The sequence below is a fragment of the Zosterops lateralis genome, assembly GCF_965231275.1.
Source record: "Zosterops lateralis genome assembly, chromosome: 24".
Classification (NCBI taxonomy): domain Eukaryota; kingdom Metazoa; phylum Chordata; class Aves; order Passeriformes; family Zosteropidae; genus Zosterops; species Zosterops lateralis.
Genome location: NC_139784.1, coordinates 3,334,987 through 3,348,896, shown reverse-complemented (window position 1 = coordinate 3,348,896; position 13,910 = coordinate 3,334,987). Strand labels below are relative to the sequence as shown.

General features: G+C 50.5%; 1 protein-coding gene and 1 long non-coding RNA gene across 2 annotated transcripts; one reads left to right on the top strand and one right to left on the bottom strand.

Annotated features, from left to right (window-relative positions):
* LOC310918691 (olfactory receptor 10A5-like) lies at positions 1-951 on the bottom strand (the record flags this gene model as incomplete). The annotated part of the gene is made up of 1 exon (XM_083877636.1): positions 1-951. One exon carries the CDS (start codon positions 949-951, stop codon positions 1-3), a length of 951 nt encoding a protein of 316 aa, XP_083733762.1.
* A 5,299-nt stretch (positions 952-6,250) lies between these two features.
* LOC310918699 lies at positions 6,251-7,532 on the top strand. The gene is made up of 3 exons (XR_014591726.1): positions 6,251-6,364; positions 6,788-6,941; positions 7,432-7,532. It is a non-coding gene; the product is annotated as an uncharacterized lncRNA (long non-coding RNA).
* The last annotated feature ends 6,378 nt before the right edge of the window (positions 7,533-13,910 follow it).

Sequence of the window (13,910 nt, the reverse complement as noted above, 5' to 3'; positions counted from 1 at the left end):
TTATTTCTTCATCAACACAGCCATCACTCTGATTAGGACTTCTTTCACTTCTTTATTCCTCAGGCTGTAAATCAGGGGGTTTAATGTGGGAATTACAGTTGTGTATATGAGAGCAAGGATTTTCTTAGCATCTTGCGAATTCCTGGATTTGGGCTGTAAGTAAATCAAGGTCCCACTTGCACAGTACAAGGTTACAACAGTGAGGTGTGAGGAACAGGTGGAGAAGGTCTTGTGCCTGCTCTCTGCAGAGGAAATCTTGAGGATGCTGGAGATGATGCAGGTGTAGGAGAGCAGGATGAGGCAGAAGGGTGTGAAGATGACGAGCACTGTGGCCGAGATGAGCTGCCTCTCGTACAGCCAGGTGTCCGTGCAGGAGAGCAGGATGAGTGGGGGAATGTCACAGAAGAAGTAGTTGATCCTCCTGGGCCCGCACAAGGACAGGGAGAACACCCAGGCTGTCTGCACCACCGACACCACTTGGCCACTGCAGCAGCAGAGCAGCACCAAGGAGAGGCAAGCTCTGGGGCTCATGATGGCAGAGTACCTCAGGGGGCTGCTCACGGCCACGTAGCAGTCGTAGGCCATGGCTGCCAACAGGTACCACTCAGTGGCCGCTAAGAAAACCACACAGTAGAGCTGTGTGACACAGCCCAGGGAGGAGATGCTCCTGTCCCCTGACTGGAGGGTTACCAGCATCTTGGGGACAACCACTGTTGCTGTGGAAATATCCAGGAGGGACAGGACACGGAGGAAGAAGTACATGGGCGTGTGGAGGGCGGGGTGCACTGTGACCAGGCAGATGAGAAGGTTCCCGAGGAGAGTCATGCTGTAAACTAAGCAGATTGTGAAGAACAGCAGGGGCTGAAGGTCTGGGCGGCTGGACACAGCAGAGAGGACAAATTCAGTCAGCAGGCTGTGGTTTCCTGCATCTTGTTCCTCTGCTGGCTCCATCTGGGAGGAATCAGAGGGACAGACTGTCAGAGCTGTAGTCACTGCACCAAGATCACAGCACTTCAGCCAGTTACTCCAACCAGGAGTCTCTTGGGAATGCCTGGAGAGCTGCTGGATCAAAGGGTGGAACTCTAGAGCAGGTTGGGCTGAGCCCATGGAGGAGGCAAAGGCTGTGTGTGGTGTCAGTGTCCCCCCAGTGTCATTGTTGGAGACAGTCACCAAGCCCTGGAATGGCATTTGAGGGGTGGCTCCATCATGGCTGCAGGGTTAATTGCTGAGGATGTGCTCTCCCCCAGATGTCAGGTCTGTGCTCCCAGCTGGTCCCACAGGCACTTCCTGCAGTGAGGGGAATGCCCAGGTGACAACAGAAACAGCACAGACCAAAGAGAGAAAACACTTTTGTTTCCTTAGGGAGCAGGGGGCATTGCTCCTGGCACTCTGGTTTTTCCTACTGAGTGGACTGACAGGGCAGGCAGCCTTCCTCCAAGACATCTGAAGTTACCTTTAGAAAAACTCTAGTTCAGATGAAAGCCAGGGAAGTTCAGGCTGCAGGAGGCTTTGGCTCATATTCACATCAATGCCCAGCTGTCAGTGGGACAGAAATACCTCCAAGAGCCCAGCTTTGGGGAAAGCCCTCCCAAACAGAGGAAGCACAAGCTGTGAAGGGAAGACCTAAGCCAACTCCTGTCCACCAAAACACCCACAAAACCAAAGGAAGAAGCACCAAAATAAACAAACACTTCTGTCTGTAGGCAGGCAAAGGAAGAAGGAATAATTCAAGGCAGAAGTGCCCAGAGAGAATGATAAGGAAGTGCAGAGGGTGAAGCTCAGGACCATCCGTTCATGACTCCCATGGCCTCGTTCCCCTGAGGGGTGTTGCTGTGTGGGGGATGTTCAGGCAGTGCTGGACCAGCTCTGTGGTTTCTCACTACCCAGGACAGGAAAGTGAGGCACTGAAGGAGACAAGAGATCAGCCCACCACAGAGGAGAGAGGGGGGTGCTTAATTCTGTGTCCTTCAGACTCAGCACCTCTTACCAAAGGGGCCACCAGCCATAGCCCGACCAAAGCAAATCTCAAGGCACAAAATGCATTTTGGCATCAGAAATGTATCCATGAACAGGCACAGAGAGGGAAGCACCTTTGGCTCTGTACACACAGGGACCACATCCACAGAGCTGGCACACAGAGGAGGACACAGCCTCAAAGCAAGAGCAGTGCCACAGCTCTGCCATGACCAGTCCCCCTCGGGCTGACTCTGCCTGGTTTCCCCTTCAGGCTGTAACTCACACACATCTCCTGTCTGTGGGTTTCAGGTGCAAGCTGTGGATCTCAGACCCAACAATGACTTTATCACACAAGAACAATCAAGAAACTCTCAATATTCACAGGCATTTGATGGTCTGATGTAGTTAAAGGGGATCTTTCTGGGTTTGACAGTTTCCATTAACATTGGAATGGAAGGACACTTTGGGAGGGATAGATCTATACAGCCTGTGCATGACAGATAGAGAAGGACATGAAAAACTCCCTGCAGTCTCTAACAGCACACATTCACACTGGTTTTCTTAACTTCTTAGATCCATGTGGCTGAAGTGGAAACGACCTAATTCTGCTCTCCAAGCCTATATGCAAGTTTTAGACTATTGCTGTGATCATTAGCTCTTTGTTAAAGTCAACAACACTCACAGCAGCCACTGTTTTACTGACAGTTAGTCTTTTATTCCCTAATTCAGAGCACATCTCGGAAACAACCCTCAGTTTATATAATTTATTTGTGGGGGCTCTGAAGCCCTTTAAGTAAGTTTTGTCCTTAGCTCTTCCTTGGATTTTCTTTATACATTCACAATAGGCATTTTGAAGTAAAGTCTCCTACCTCCAGCAATTCTGCTGTCCAGTGCCTCCAAAATAGGTGGTCCAAATTTTGATAGAAGAATTTTCCTTGTTTTCTTACATTAGGAATGCTGTTGGGCCAATGATTCCTACTGTGATCTTGCACTGTGGATTAAAAATTGTATTTTAAATGCTGATGATCTTCTGCCACAGCTGGAATAATCTGTTGACATTAGCACAGGGCATACACCATAGAGTCAGAGAAAGACTTGTCCCACAGAGAGGAAGAAAAGAAATTTGTTACATTTGTTTCATCTCAGTTGAACTGGCTGCAGCTGAAAAGGTAGAGACCTCAATGCATCTCTATTTTTTGCCCATGAAGGGAACAGCTGAGCTGCCTCTTACACCTGGCTTCACCAGAGTGTCTTGAAAGCCCTAAATCCCCTACAGGTGGGATTGATTGAATCTGATTTCAGAACTGTCAGGGATGGCTGTTCAGAGCTGTGCTCCCTCTGTGGGCAAGGGGATGGAGCAAACAGTGACATCCTTCTAACAGCCCTGAGAAGCTGTTCTGGATGGCAGCCTTCCCTCCACCTTCTGTAAAGTGGCACCAGAGGGACTTCTTCACACACAGGCATCTCCTGTCTTACATGTGTAATGCTGTGAACTCTGCATCCTCAGCAGCTGCTGGCTGATTGTTAACCTGCAAGGTCTGAGCAGCAGCTGGGAACATCAAGGGATGAGTGACTCCAAGGACAGAATTAGCCTGATGTTGTCTGCTGCCTTTGTTTAATTGGGCTGGGTGCCTTTAGGGGCAGTGCTGTCTCTGCCAGGAGAGTTTTCATTCAACTCCAGCCACTCACAGATCATTCTTTAATCTTAAGTGACTGTTGTCAAGTGTGAATCCTTCCTTCTTGCCTTCCTTCCTCATCAATACAAATACTGGTCATTTCCCATCAATTACCTTAGGAAAAAAGACCCAAGCAAACAAGAATTTAGATTTGATTGGAATTACACAAATTAAATCTCTACCTAGTACCAACCTAAACACAGCTCTGAGCAGCATCACCCCCTGATGTGGTCAGAGAAACCTGGTCTGGGAAAAGACTGACAAGAGAACCAGAAAATGAGGACCAAATTTGCATCAGAGGCAAAGGGATCAGTAACAAATGGGAGATTGAAGTGAGGGGGGAATTGAAGTTTCTTAATTCACTGACTGAATCTTTTAATTTCACAGCATTTGCTTCTTATCCATACATGAGATGTTAGGAAAAAGAGATTTCTTTTCTGTAGCCATGTGATGGCATGAAAATGCTGGTGATCATCTGAGCCAACCCCCCTGTGTGGTCAGCAGAGAGGAAAAAACACTCTAAGGATGGAATTCTTGTGAATTTTCCACATCTCCCACTACTTCTGGAATTGTACCTTGAAGGCCTGATTCTGCCTTTGGTAAATGGGAATGGCCTCCTTTGTTTACCCCAGAACACCCATCAAGAATCTGTCTAATATTTCTGGTTTTGAAGATTTCTAATATAAAATCAGAACTTCAGTGAAGAACACATAAATCATCACTCAAATCATCATTTAGCATTAGGAGTAATTATTCACCATTATTATGTGCTCAATCTCAGGACAGTCGCCATGATTTTCCTTCCTTCATGCTAAGATTTACTTCCTTAAGACACTAAAAAACCCAGAAACAGCCTAAGTACATAATGGTAATAGGCTAGAAATACATTGTTCTCAAGATATTCCAATATCTTGCAACAGGAACACAATGTTGTATGGCTGTGCCCTCACCTGAAATACTGAACAGGTTCATATCCCTGCTGGGGCTGCTGGCCTGGGATTCTCTGTCCAAGCAGTGAAAACAAAGATTGCTCCAGAGCAGTGCCCTGCTGCTCATGGCAGAGCCTCCAGTCATGCAGGGATCCAGCTCCCAGAATGTCACCCCAAATCTCCATCCTGCCCACTCCCACCTGCTGCCCTGCAGCTGGATCACACCCACCCTGTCCTCTACCCTGGGTCATTCAAGCTCTTCTTCCACAGATACTCTGGCCCCTCCACTCACTGGGATAACCTCTCCTGCCTCTGCCTATATCCTTCCTGCATTTTATCTCTCCCCATTTTGCATACATCTCCTTTGTTCAGGGTATCCACAGTGCTGAAGGAAAGGCATGGCTGGACCAAAAGGTCCATTCATACCACATTGATGTCAATCAGATTTACACCACAGAGGGAAATCTCTATTCTCACCCCAGCTGAGGCCACCTTACTGCAGCCCTGAAGGGGCTGATTACAGACCATGACTGGGACAGGCAGAGTCACCTCTTCCTGTGAGCCAGTCACACTCTGGCTCTGGAGAATTGCTGCTTCTGCTCTGCAAGATTTGATGGGAGCTCCTGCCTTCCATTCCACCAAACAGCTTTCAGGAGCATCCCCAGGACACATAATACAGTCTATTGTGTTTTTAGAACACAGGGAAGGGGCAATGCCGGTGTGCTCTAGAGGATTTCTTTGTGGGCTTTCTCTAGACCAAAGCCATGTAAAATTGGGAACATCCTGCAGGTTTCAGTGCCTGGGCTCACGGCCCAAGGAGGGTCAGGGAAACAGGGGCTGAGTCCCTTGCACATGGTAACACTGGAGCCAGAGGCCCCAGGGAGGAGCCAGAGAGGCCTCAGGCAGGGCTGCTCCCTTCTCATGCAGACACTCTGAGCCTGGTCCTCACCTGAGCTCCAGCTGTGTCTCAGCCAGGCCTGCACCTGCCCAGGGCACCTGCTGATCTGGACCTGGGCCCACAGTCTGACTCCCCAGCTGCACCTCAGACTTTCTCCTCCCCATGGACTGGTCACATCATCTACAACACCAGTGCCTGAGGCTGGGAGGCTGCCACTGGCCTTGTCCCCATGCTGCTCTGATTGGTGATGTCTGATTTCCCTGGGACATCTCTGATGGCAGTCAGCCCCTCTGATAAGAACCAGCATCTTTGCCTGGCCCTGGCCAGTTCTCCCCATTCCTGTCAGACAACAGGGGTGGGGGGAACAAAAAAAAAAAACAAAACCAAAAAAACAAAACAAAAAACATAAACCCAAATAAAAAACCAACCAACTAAACAAACAAACAAAAAAAACCACCAAAAAAACCCCCAACACAAAGCAACAAACAAAAATCCAGATGGAACCAGCCCACATGCAGGGTCCTAGGATCTCTCTCCAAAGGTCTCTGATTAAGGTGCACTTAACACATACCCCATTCCTCTCCCTGTGCACTGCGAACAAGCCCAGATCTCTCCATCTTTCTGAGAAGATTTTGAGATAAAAACACAGAGAATGTGTCATGAATCACTGGCGAAGCCACAGTCAGGGGCAGTGAGAACAAAAGCAGCGAAATCACACTGTTCCAGGCAGGCTGAGGTTTCCTGTTTCAGCTCCACGCAATATATATATATATGAGGTTGCCATTCTGTACCTGTCTCCTGCCTGGCCATAGCAACTTGGTTTGGCTCATCAGGACAGTGGTAGAAGATGCTGCTTCTCCTTCTGCTCACAAGTGCTTTTGTCCTTGTGCCCTGGACTGGGGCTGGTGAGTACACAGAGATGGGACTTGGCCAAGAACATGCAAGGGCACAGATGGACACTGAGTAGTCAATCTCGGGCAAGGTTCCTGCCTCACCTTCTCTCCTATCTCTACTCTCCTACTTTCCTCTCTCCTCTCCTTTCTCAGCTCAGACTTTGCCTGAAACCAGTGAGGCATTACAGGCACTAGAGCTGTGCCCTCAGAGGGCATTTCAGTCACCCACAGCCAGGTGTGGTCAGTCCCCCCAGACAGTGCTGCTTGTCTTTCTCTCCACTGTGCACCAGCAGTGCTTTGGATGGCCCCAGGCAGGAGGGTTTTTGGTATCACTGGCACAGGACATTAGAGGGTGACCCTCTTGCTTCATGCAGCCCCAGACTTGACAGGAGATAGCAGCATGTGTCATATTAACATTTCCCATCTCTCTTCCAGCAAGGATCATTGGTGGACGGGAAGTTAAGCCCCACTCCAGACCCTACATGGCTTATTTACATGTTCAGAATGGCTCAATACAAAGTTCCTGTGGAGGGTTCCTGATTCGCCCAGATGCAGTGCTCTCAGCAGCTCACTGTGTGGATATGAAAGGGTAAGAGCGTGTCTTTCTTGTACAGGTGATTTTTCCCAGTCTCACATAATCCCCAAGGACCTCAGCCCTGGTCTGGGCTGAAACAGTGCCCCGTGTCTTCTCAGGCAGAGCAGGGATCTCTGGAGCTGGGCTATCCTCTGTCAGCTGCAGGAATTGCCTGCCAGGGGCTGTCCCCTGTTCCTTGGGGACAGGAATGCTCACAGTGCTCTCCAGGGTGATGGCTCCTACCATGGCTTTGAGCTACTGCTGGAGAAGAGGGTCCAGTGTTCCCCCTTCCCTGCTTCCCTTGGTCTGCAGAATGGGGCAGCTGCCACCTGTGTCAGTGTGGGGTGAGGGATCCTCAGCTGGATTGTGGAGGGAAGCCAGGTTAGAGAGGGCAAATTGCTGAGAGCTCCTCTCTGGGGAGGTTTATCCCACCAGCATCTCCCTCCAGCCACCTGCACTGGGGGCTGTTCCTGTGCCCAATGCAGCTGTTGTTGTTTCCTGGCAGGAAATTGAGGATCACTGTGATTCTGGGAGCCCACAATGTCGGTTATAAAGAACAGAGCCAGCAGAGGATCCATGTCAGACACTGGGTGATCCACCCCGAATATTCCCGTGATACCTTCACAAATGACATTGCGCTGCTGAAGGTAGGGCCCAACACATCTCCCCCTGCTCACCTCCCCAAACCTTTGAACTTGTTCCTAATCCTTTGCTGGCTCTAACCCCTTGTTTTCTCTGCCTGAACAGCTGGAGCCAAAGGCCCGGATCAATGAGGATGTGCAAACTATCTGCATTCCAATGAGCAACGAACATGTGAGAGCAGGAGCTGAATGTGAGGTGGCTGGATGGGGCTGGACATCTGTGATAGGGCATACGACTAATGTGGTGAGGGAAGTGCAAATGAAGGTGCAAAAGGAGATAATCTGTCAGCACGTATTCACAAACTACCAGCCTCAGTCCATGATCTGTGTTGGTGATGACTATGGTAGAAAAGGAGTTTACAAGGTAAGTGCTGTTTTGGGCTGCAGGCTTGGGAGGAGGTTGGGGCTGGACAGTGAGCTTGGTTCTCAGGTGAAAGTAAAAGGACACCAGAATGAAGCAGGACCTTCAGAAAGATGAGCTGAGGGCTTTCACAGAAGCTCTGAAGCTGATGTGCTCCCTGAATTGGGGTGCATTTTCCTGGCTATCAGCATCATTTGCTTTATTACTTTCCTTCTTTTACCCAGCCTTGCCAGTGCTTCAGAGTGTAAATTCTTTGTGATATCCTTGCTAGAATGGCTTAGATATTTCCCCATGTCTAAAGTTCTTTTTGAGCTTTTGAATTTCAAAGAGCCTGCAAGCCTGAGGTGTTTCATGGGTAGGCTTAGAGGAGGAGTGAGGCAGCTACAAACCCTGCAGAGCTGGGTCTGGAGGGAGGGAGGTGGTGGAAGAAGAGGTTCTTCACATGGAGGGAGGGAAGAGGAAACTTATTCTTTAAGGCAGGGAGAGCTGTGCTGTGGCATGTCTGACCCCTCTGTCACACCTTTCCTGACACAGGGTGATTCTGGTGGCCCATTGATCTGCAATCAAAAGGCTCATGGCATTGTTTCTTATGGACCTTATGGCTACGTCTACCCTGAGGTGTTTACCAGAATCTCCTATTTTGAGCCCTGGATACGTGAGCAGCTGAGGAGGTTTGCACTCCAAGAGCTGCCTGGCTCTCCATCCTCTGACTAAAATGCGCAGTGCCCCTTCTCCACAATGCATCAAACACCTCTTGGTGCTCAGAAGCTCCCAGGGGCAGCTGAAGTGGAGTCAGAGAAGCCCCGTGGTGCAGGCACAGCGTTGGCACTGAGGAGAGTCTCTGTGGCAAGGTGAAAACGAAGCTTCCAAGTACCAACAGCTTCCCATTGTTCCCCTTCTCCCATTGCTGCTTCAGCTCTGCTTTCTGGCCACCAATAAAAGCATGTCCAAACTTGCTTGTGTCTGCAGCTTTCTTGGGAACTGAGTGCAAACCCTGAGTGAGAGAATGAGGAGATGACAGTCTCTGGGAGAACCTGAGCCAGGCTGTAGGTGGGACATGCAGTACAGGTCTGTCCCCAAATACTGCAAATGCTCCCGTTGTCTCCAGCAGCCTCTTGCAGTCAAGCCAGCAGGTTGATCCAGCAGCCTGTACAGAACATTTATCCAGCCCTTCAGGCATTTCCACAGGCAAGGGGAGATGATGTGGGTTTCTTGTATCATCTTGAAACCCTCTTAGGATGCTTAGCCACACTAAAGACCAGCCAGTCCCGAGTCTCTTTTCAATGTCCTTGAACCTCAGATGAAGCATTTTCTTCACACCTGTAAAATGCCTGTGGGTTGAATTGGAACTTTTCTCCCTCTGGATCAGCTGAACAGACCTGAGTGGGCCAGGAGACGCCCTTGTGGCGTGATGATGTGTTATGGGTTAAACACAGTTTTGTTTTTAGTTAAAGAGGAATATGGAATATTGCCCTGTCAGGATCCTTAGAATTGTTTGGAAAGGACAGGCACCTATCAGGGGCTGTTCATTCCTATCAGCATGTAGTTTGACCACTGAGGAAATGGAATGTGATTTTTGGTAATGCCCATATGTTAAGAATAAAAATGGGCGGAGAAAATATTAATCTCCATCAACGCCTTTATTGATCAGCTCTTTCAATATTTGCTCGAGGGGTTTTTGGCTGCCCGTGGTCGCCATGGAGGAGGAGGGTCTTATCAGCTCTGCTGCAGGCAATTCAACAGAGCTGGAGGACTGGCCCTCGCTGGAGCAACCCCAGAGTCCTGACAGTTCTTTGTTTTCTCCTGTGGTCTCATCTCTGGTTTGGTCTTTTTAACTTACGGCTAGTAAGCAACACCGGAGAAATTAGCTCTTCTGATTCCCCAGGGTCCACACGGCTGAGCATTAGTTCTTATCCGTTTTAATTTTACTTGGTTTTTATTTGATAAGGGTTTTTTGATGTTAAATTTCATCCCGAGACGCTCTTGGAGTCCCTCATTTGCATGCGGGATCAGCCGGGGCGGGCGCTTGAAGCTCTTGCGGCCACGTGGTAGTTCTGCCGCAACAATGGCGTCTCGGGGTCTCATGCCGCTTCACAGCGGCGGCACCGTTTGCCGGGGTTTGGGCCGGGGCTTGTGCGGTGGGAGGTGGAACGTGGCGTGCGTGGGTTTTTTTTTCTCTTGAAACGGGGCAGCGGTCCGGCCGGCTCGGGGACGCGCCATCTGGCTGCGGCGGCTGCGGGCGGCCGGGGCGGCCGGGGCTCTTTTCGGCTCCGGCACGGGGAACGGCTGGGGCTGGGGAGAGGCTTCTCCACGGCGAACCGGGGGGGCGCGGCTGGGGTTTCTCCACGCCGAACCGGCGGCGGCTGACCGCGGGCGGGCTGCATGGCGGCTGGATGGCCGGGGCGGGAGGCTTCGCAGACTTTGGGTTTTCCCCCGCCGGCTCCCGGCTGCGGACGGGGCTGGGGAGGGGCTTTTCCGCGGCGAACCCGGGGGGGGACGGGGCGGCCGGCTCTTTCTTTTCTCTCCGTCGGTGGCAGAGCCGGCGGCTCCGCTGCGGCTCCCTCGCCCCGTCTCCGACCTGGGGTGGGGGGGGCGCGGTGCTTGAGAGTTTTTTTGACGGGAACAGGTTCTTTGTTTTTAAGGTGGTCTGGGAGGAAGGAAAGCCACGGAGGTGGCTTTTCACTGTTACATTATAGGATAAACATTTTAAATTTCATTTTTATCACATATAAAGCTGAGATGGTGTTTGTGTCATCCTCTTCCTTCCCCAGGGGCACCAGGGAACACTGTGGGCAGGAGGAGCCAGTGCAGGCCCTGCTGTCCCAGGGTGGCCGGGCCCGGCCGGGCCTCCAGAGCTGCTGCCCTCAGAGGAGCGGCCCAGGGCGGCTGAATGCCTTTTCCCCTGGCTCTGGTGCTGCAGCTCGGCAGTTTTGGCCTCGTGGCAGGACCATGGCAGAGGGGACCAGGCTGTGGCTGGGCCGTGCCCTGGCCTTGGCTGCCGGCGCTGCTGGCCTGGCTGAGGATGGGATCCTTCTTCCCCGGGCTCCAGGAAGGAGCTCAAAACGAGCCCAGGCCATGAGCTCAAGGGTGGAAAAGAAGGCATCCACCAGCCTCCCCCACAGGCTTTGAGATCTTTGTAGCTGCCCCTGGCAGAGGTCACAGAACCACCACAGTCCTGGGCAGGTTTGATCTCTTTCCTGCCAGCTGATGGAATGTCCAGAGCCCTGGACCTTCCCAGAGTGCGAACAGACAAAGTGACTGAACTACAAAAATACACAGCATGAAATTGAAGTCAGTGAAGAGAGAGTGAAAAGCGTATTTTGAGCAAAAGGAGTGGCCTAATTTGGCTGGACATCTCTAGTAAACTATGGCGAATGGTCTCTTTTTCCTGTAACAGATGAATGCTGTTGGGGAGGACGCAAGGTTCTAATTAAATGTGATATGAAGCTCTTTGCTCCTAAGGAAAAGGAGATTTTTAGGGTTTGAGATGAAGATGATTTTGAAGATAGAAGAAGAGAATCTTTTTTCGTACTAGAAGAGGCATCCTAAAACAGTACCCAGAATAGGCAGATATGGCCCATATGCAGTGTTGGGAACGCTGCTAATGGGTAGGATTTCACAATTTGCAGAAGTTCCTTTCAGGCTGCTGCAGATTTGTGGCATGGAAGCTGCCAGAGGATTGTTCCTCTTCTGGCGATGTCTCCATAGGACTCGAAGAGAGACTCCTCTCCCCAAAGAACTGATGAAAGACTTTATCAAAATCTTTATTCCCCATTATAAAATGGTAAAACTGACTGAAATTTACAAGTTTTGTCTTTTCATGCTGCATGTGAGAAATAGAATTGTTAGTGATGAGGAGGGGTGTTTTGAAAGTTTTCACTTTGATTTTCATTTTTCCTTCTTCCGGTGTGTGCTAATAAATCTATTTGTTTGTTGTTTAAGCTTGAGCCTGCTTTGACTCTGCTAATCCTTCATCACAGGAGAAAAAGAGAGTAAACACCAAGACCACTACACTAAATTTAGCAAACAGAATTTGGAGAACATGAAACCACTACACTCTGGTACAGTGAGGTGTCCATGCAGGAGAGCAGGATGGGCCAGGGAATGTCAGAGAAGAAGTAGTTGATCCTCCTGGGCCTGAGCAAGGACAGGGTGAACACCCAGGCTGTCTGCACCGTTGACACAATTTTGCCACCCAGTGGCTCCAAATTTTGATAGAAGAATTTCCATTGTTTTCTTACATTAAGAATGCTTTTGGGCCAATGATTCCTACTGTGAGCTTACACTGCAGATTAAAAATTGTATTTTAAATGCAGATGATCTTCTGCCACAGCTGGAATAATCTGCTAACATTAGCACAGGGCATATACCATAGAAAGTGATCCAAAGACTTCTTCAGACAAAGGCATCTCCTGTCTTACATGTCTAAGGCTGTGAACTCTGCATCCTCAGCAGCTGATGGCTGATTGTTAACCTGAAAGGTCTCAGCAGCAGCTGGAATGACCAGGATTCAGATGTGTTCAGAAGGCATTTCCTTTTCCCTGTTCATTGTTTTGCTTCTCCTACTCCAGAGTGTTTTTCTCACCAAATGCAATCACTCCCTGCATCATTCAGTGCTGTGAAACCTCTACTAGCCCTGTCTGTCCTTCATGCTGCTGCCCTGATGTAACTTGTCTGCTCTCTGATGCTGGACTTGTGTAGAGAAGAGTGAGAGAACTTGAAGGGGCCTGCCAGGAAAGATGGGGAGGAACTCTTCATCAGGGAGGCTTGGACAGGATGAAGGGTATCAGTTTTCATCTGAGCCAGGACAGGTTTCCATCAGATCTTAGGAAGAAATGCTTCAGTGTGAGCGTGGTGAGACAATGGAAGAGGCTGCCCAAAGAAGCTGTGGGTGCCCCATCCCTGGAAGTGTTCAGGACCAGGTTGGACAGGGCTTGGAGAAACCTGGTCCATTGTAAGGTATTCCTGCTCATGTCAGGGGGGTGGAAGAAAATGAGCTTTTAGACCCCTTCCAACCCAAGCAAGTGGGTGAATTTTTGAAATGGAGGCTGTAGAAGGTATGAAGATGAGGTTTTGCTGTGACGGGAGCAGACTGGGTGGGAAGACTCTGGCTGAACTTTCCAGTAGTGGCCTTGGTTAAGTCTTCTCTCTGTCATAGAAACATCTCCAAGAAAATGAGTGAAGCCCAGAGGAGGCTGCAACAACAGCCCTAAACTGAGATCACCCTTTTTTTCCCCAGGTGCTCTGATCTCAAGATTGTAGAAAAGGCTTCTTCCTGGCTGGCACCACCATATGCCCCTTCCTTCCTCAGCCACAGGGCAGCCAGCAGCAAGCAGGTGGCTTTATTGGCCCCCAGGGGCTGCCGGGCAGGACACAGGTAACTCTGGGAAGGAGGGCCAGGGCACCAGAGGAGCAGTGGATTTCCTTCAAGGATCTCAGCATTTCTCCTTTTCCCCCTGCCACCGTGCAGCATTCTTCACAGGCACAATGCTGCTTCCTCTCCAAGCATCCCACTGGATCCATCCCATGTGTGGGTTTTTGGCCCTTTGGCCTTGGCAGCCCTCCAGAAGAGCCTTTGGGAGGCTCTGAAATGTCCCCTCCCAGAACCTCTGGGTGCTCCCCACTGACTGTAGCCCTGTGAGGAGGGAAGGGCAGGAACTCTCCAGTGCTCTCTTTGCAGGACATGGTGGTGGCTGTGGAAGAGGCTGGCAGGGAGCAGGCCTGCAGCAGATCCCCGCTGTGGGGCAAGGACGGCAGCAGCTGCTCTGTGGACAGGGCGGACTGTGAGCAGCCTGCAGAGAGGAGAAGGGACCTTCTCAGCTGTGACCACGCTCCTGGGGATGGGGCAGCTTCAGGAGCTTCCAGCAGGATCTTGCAGTGTGCTGGTGCCCCCAGGGCTGCTGAGGAGCAAAGCCTGCTGTGGCACAGAGAGACGAGGGGATCTGTGCTGGGCGGCTACGACCTCCACAGCCGCTTTGTGCA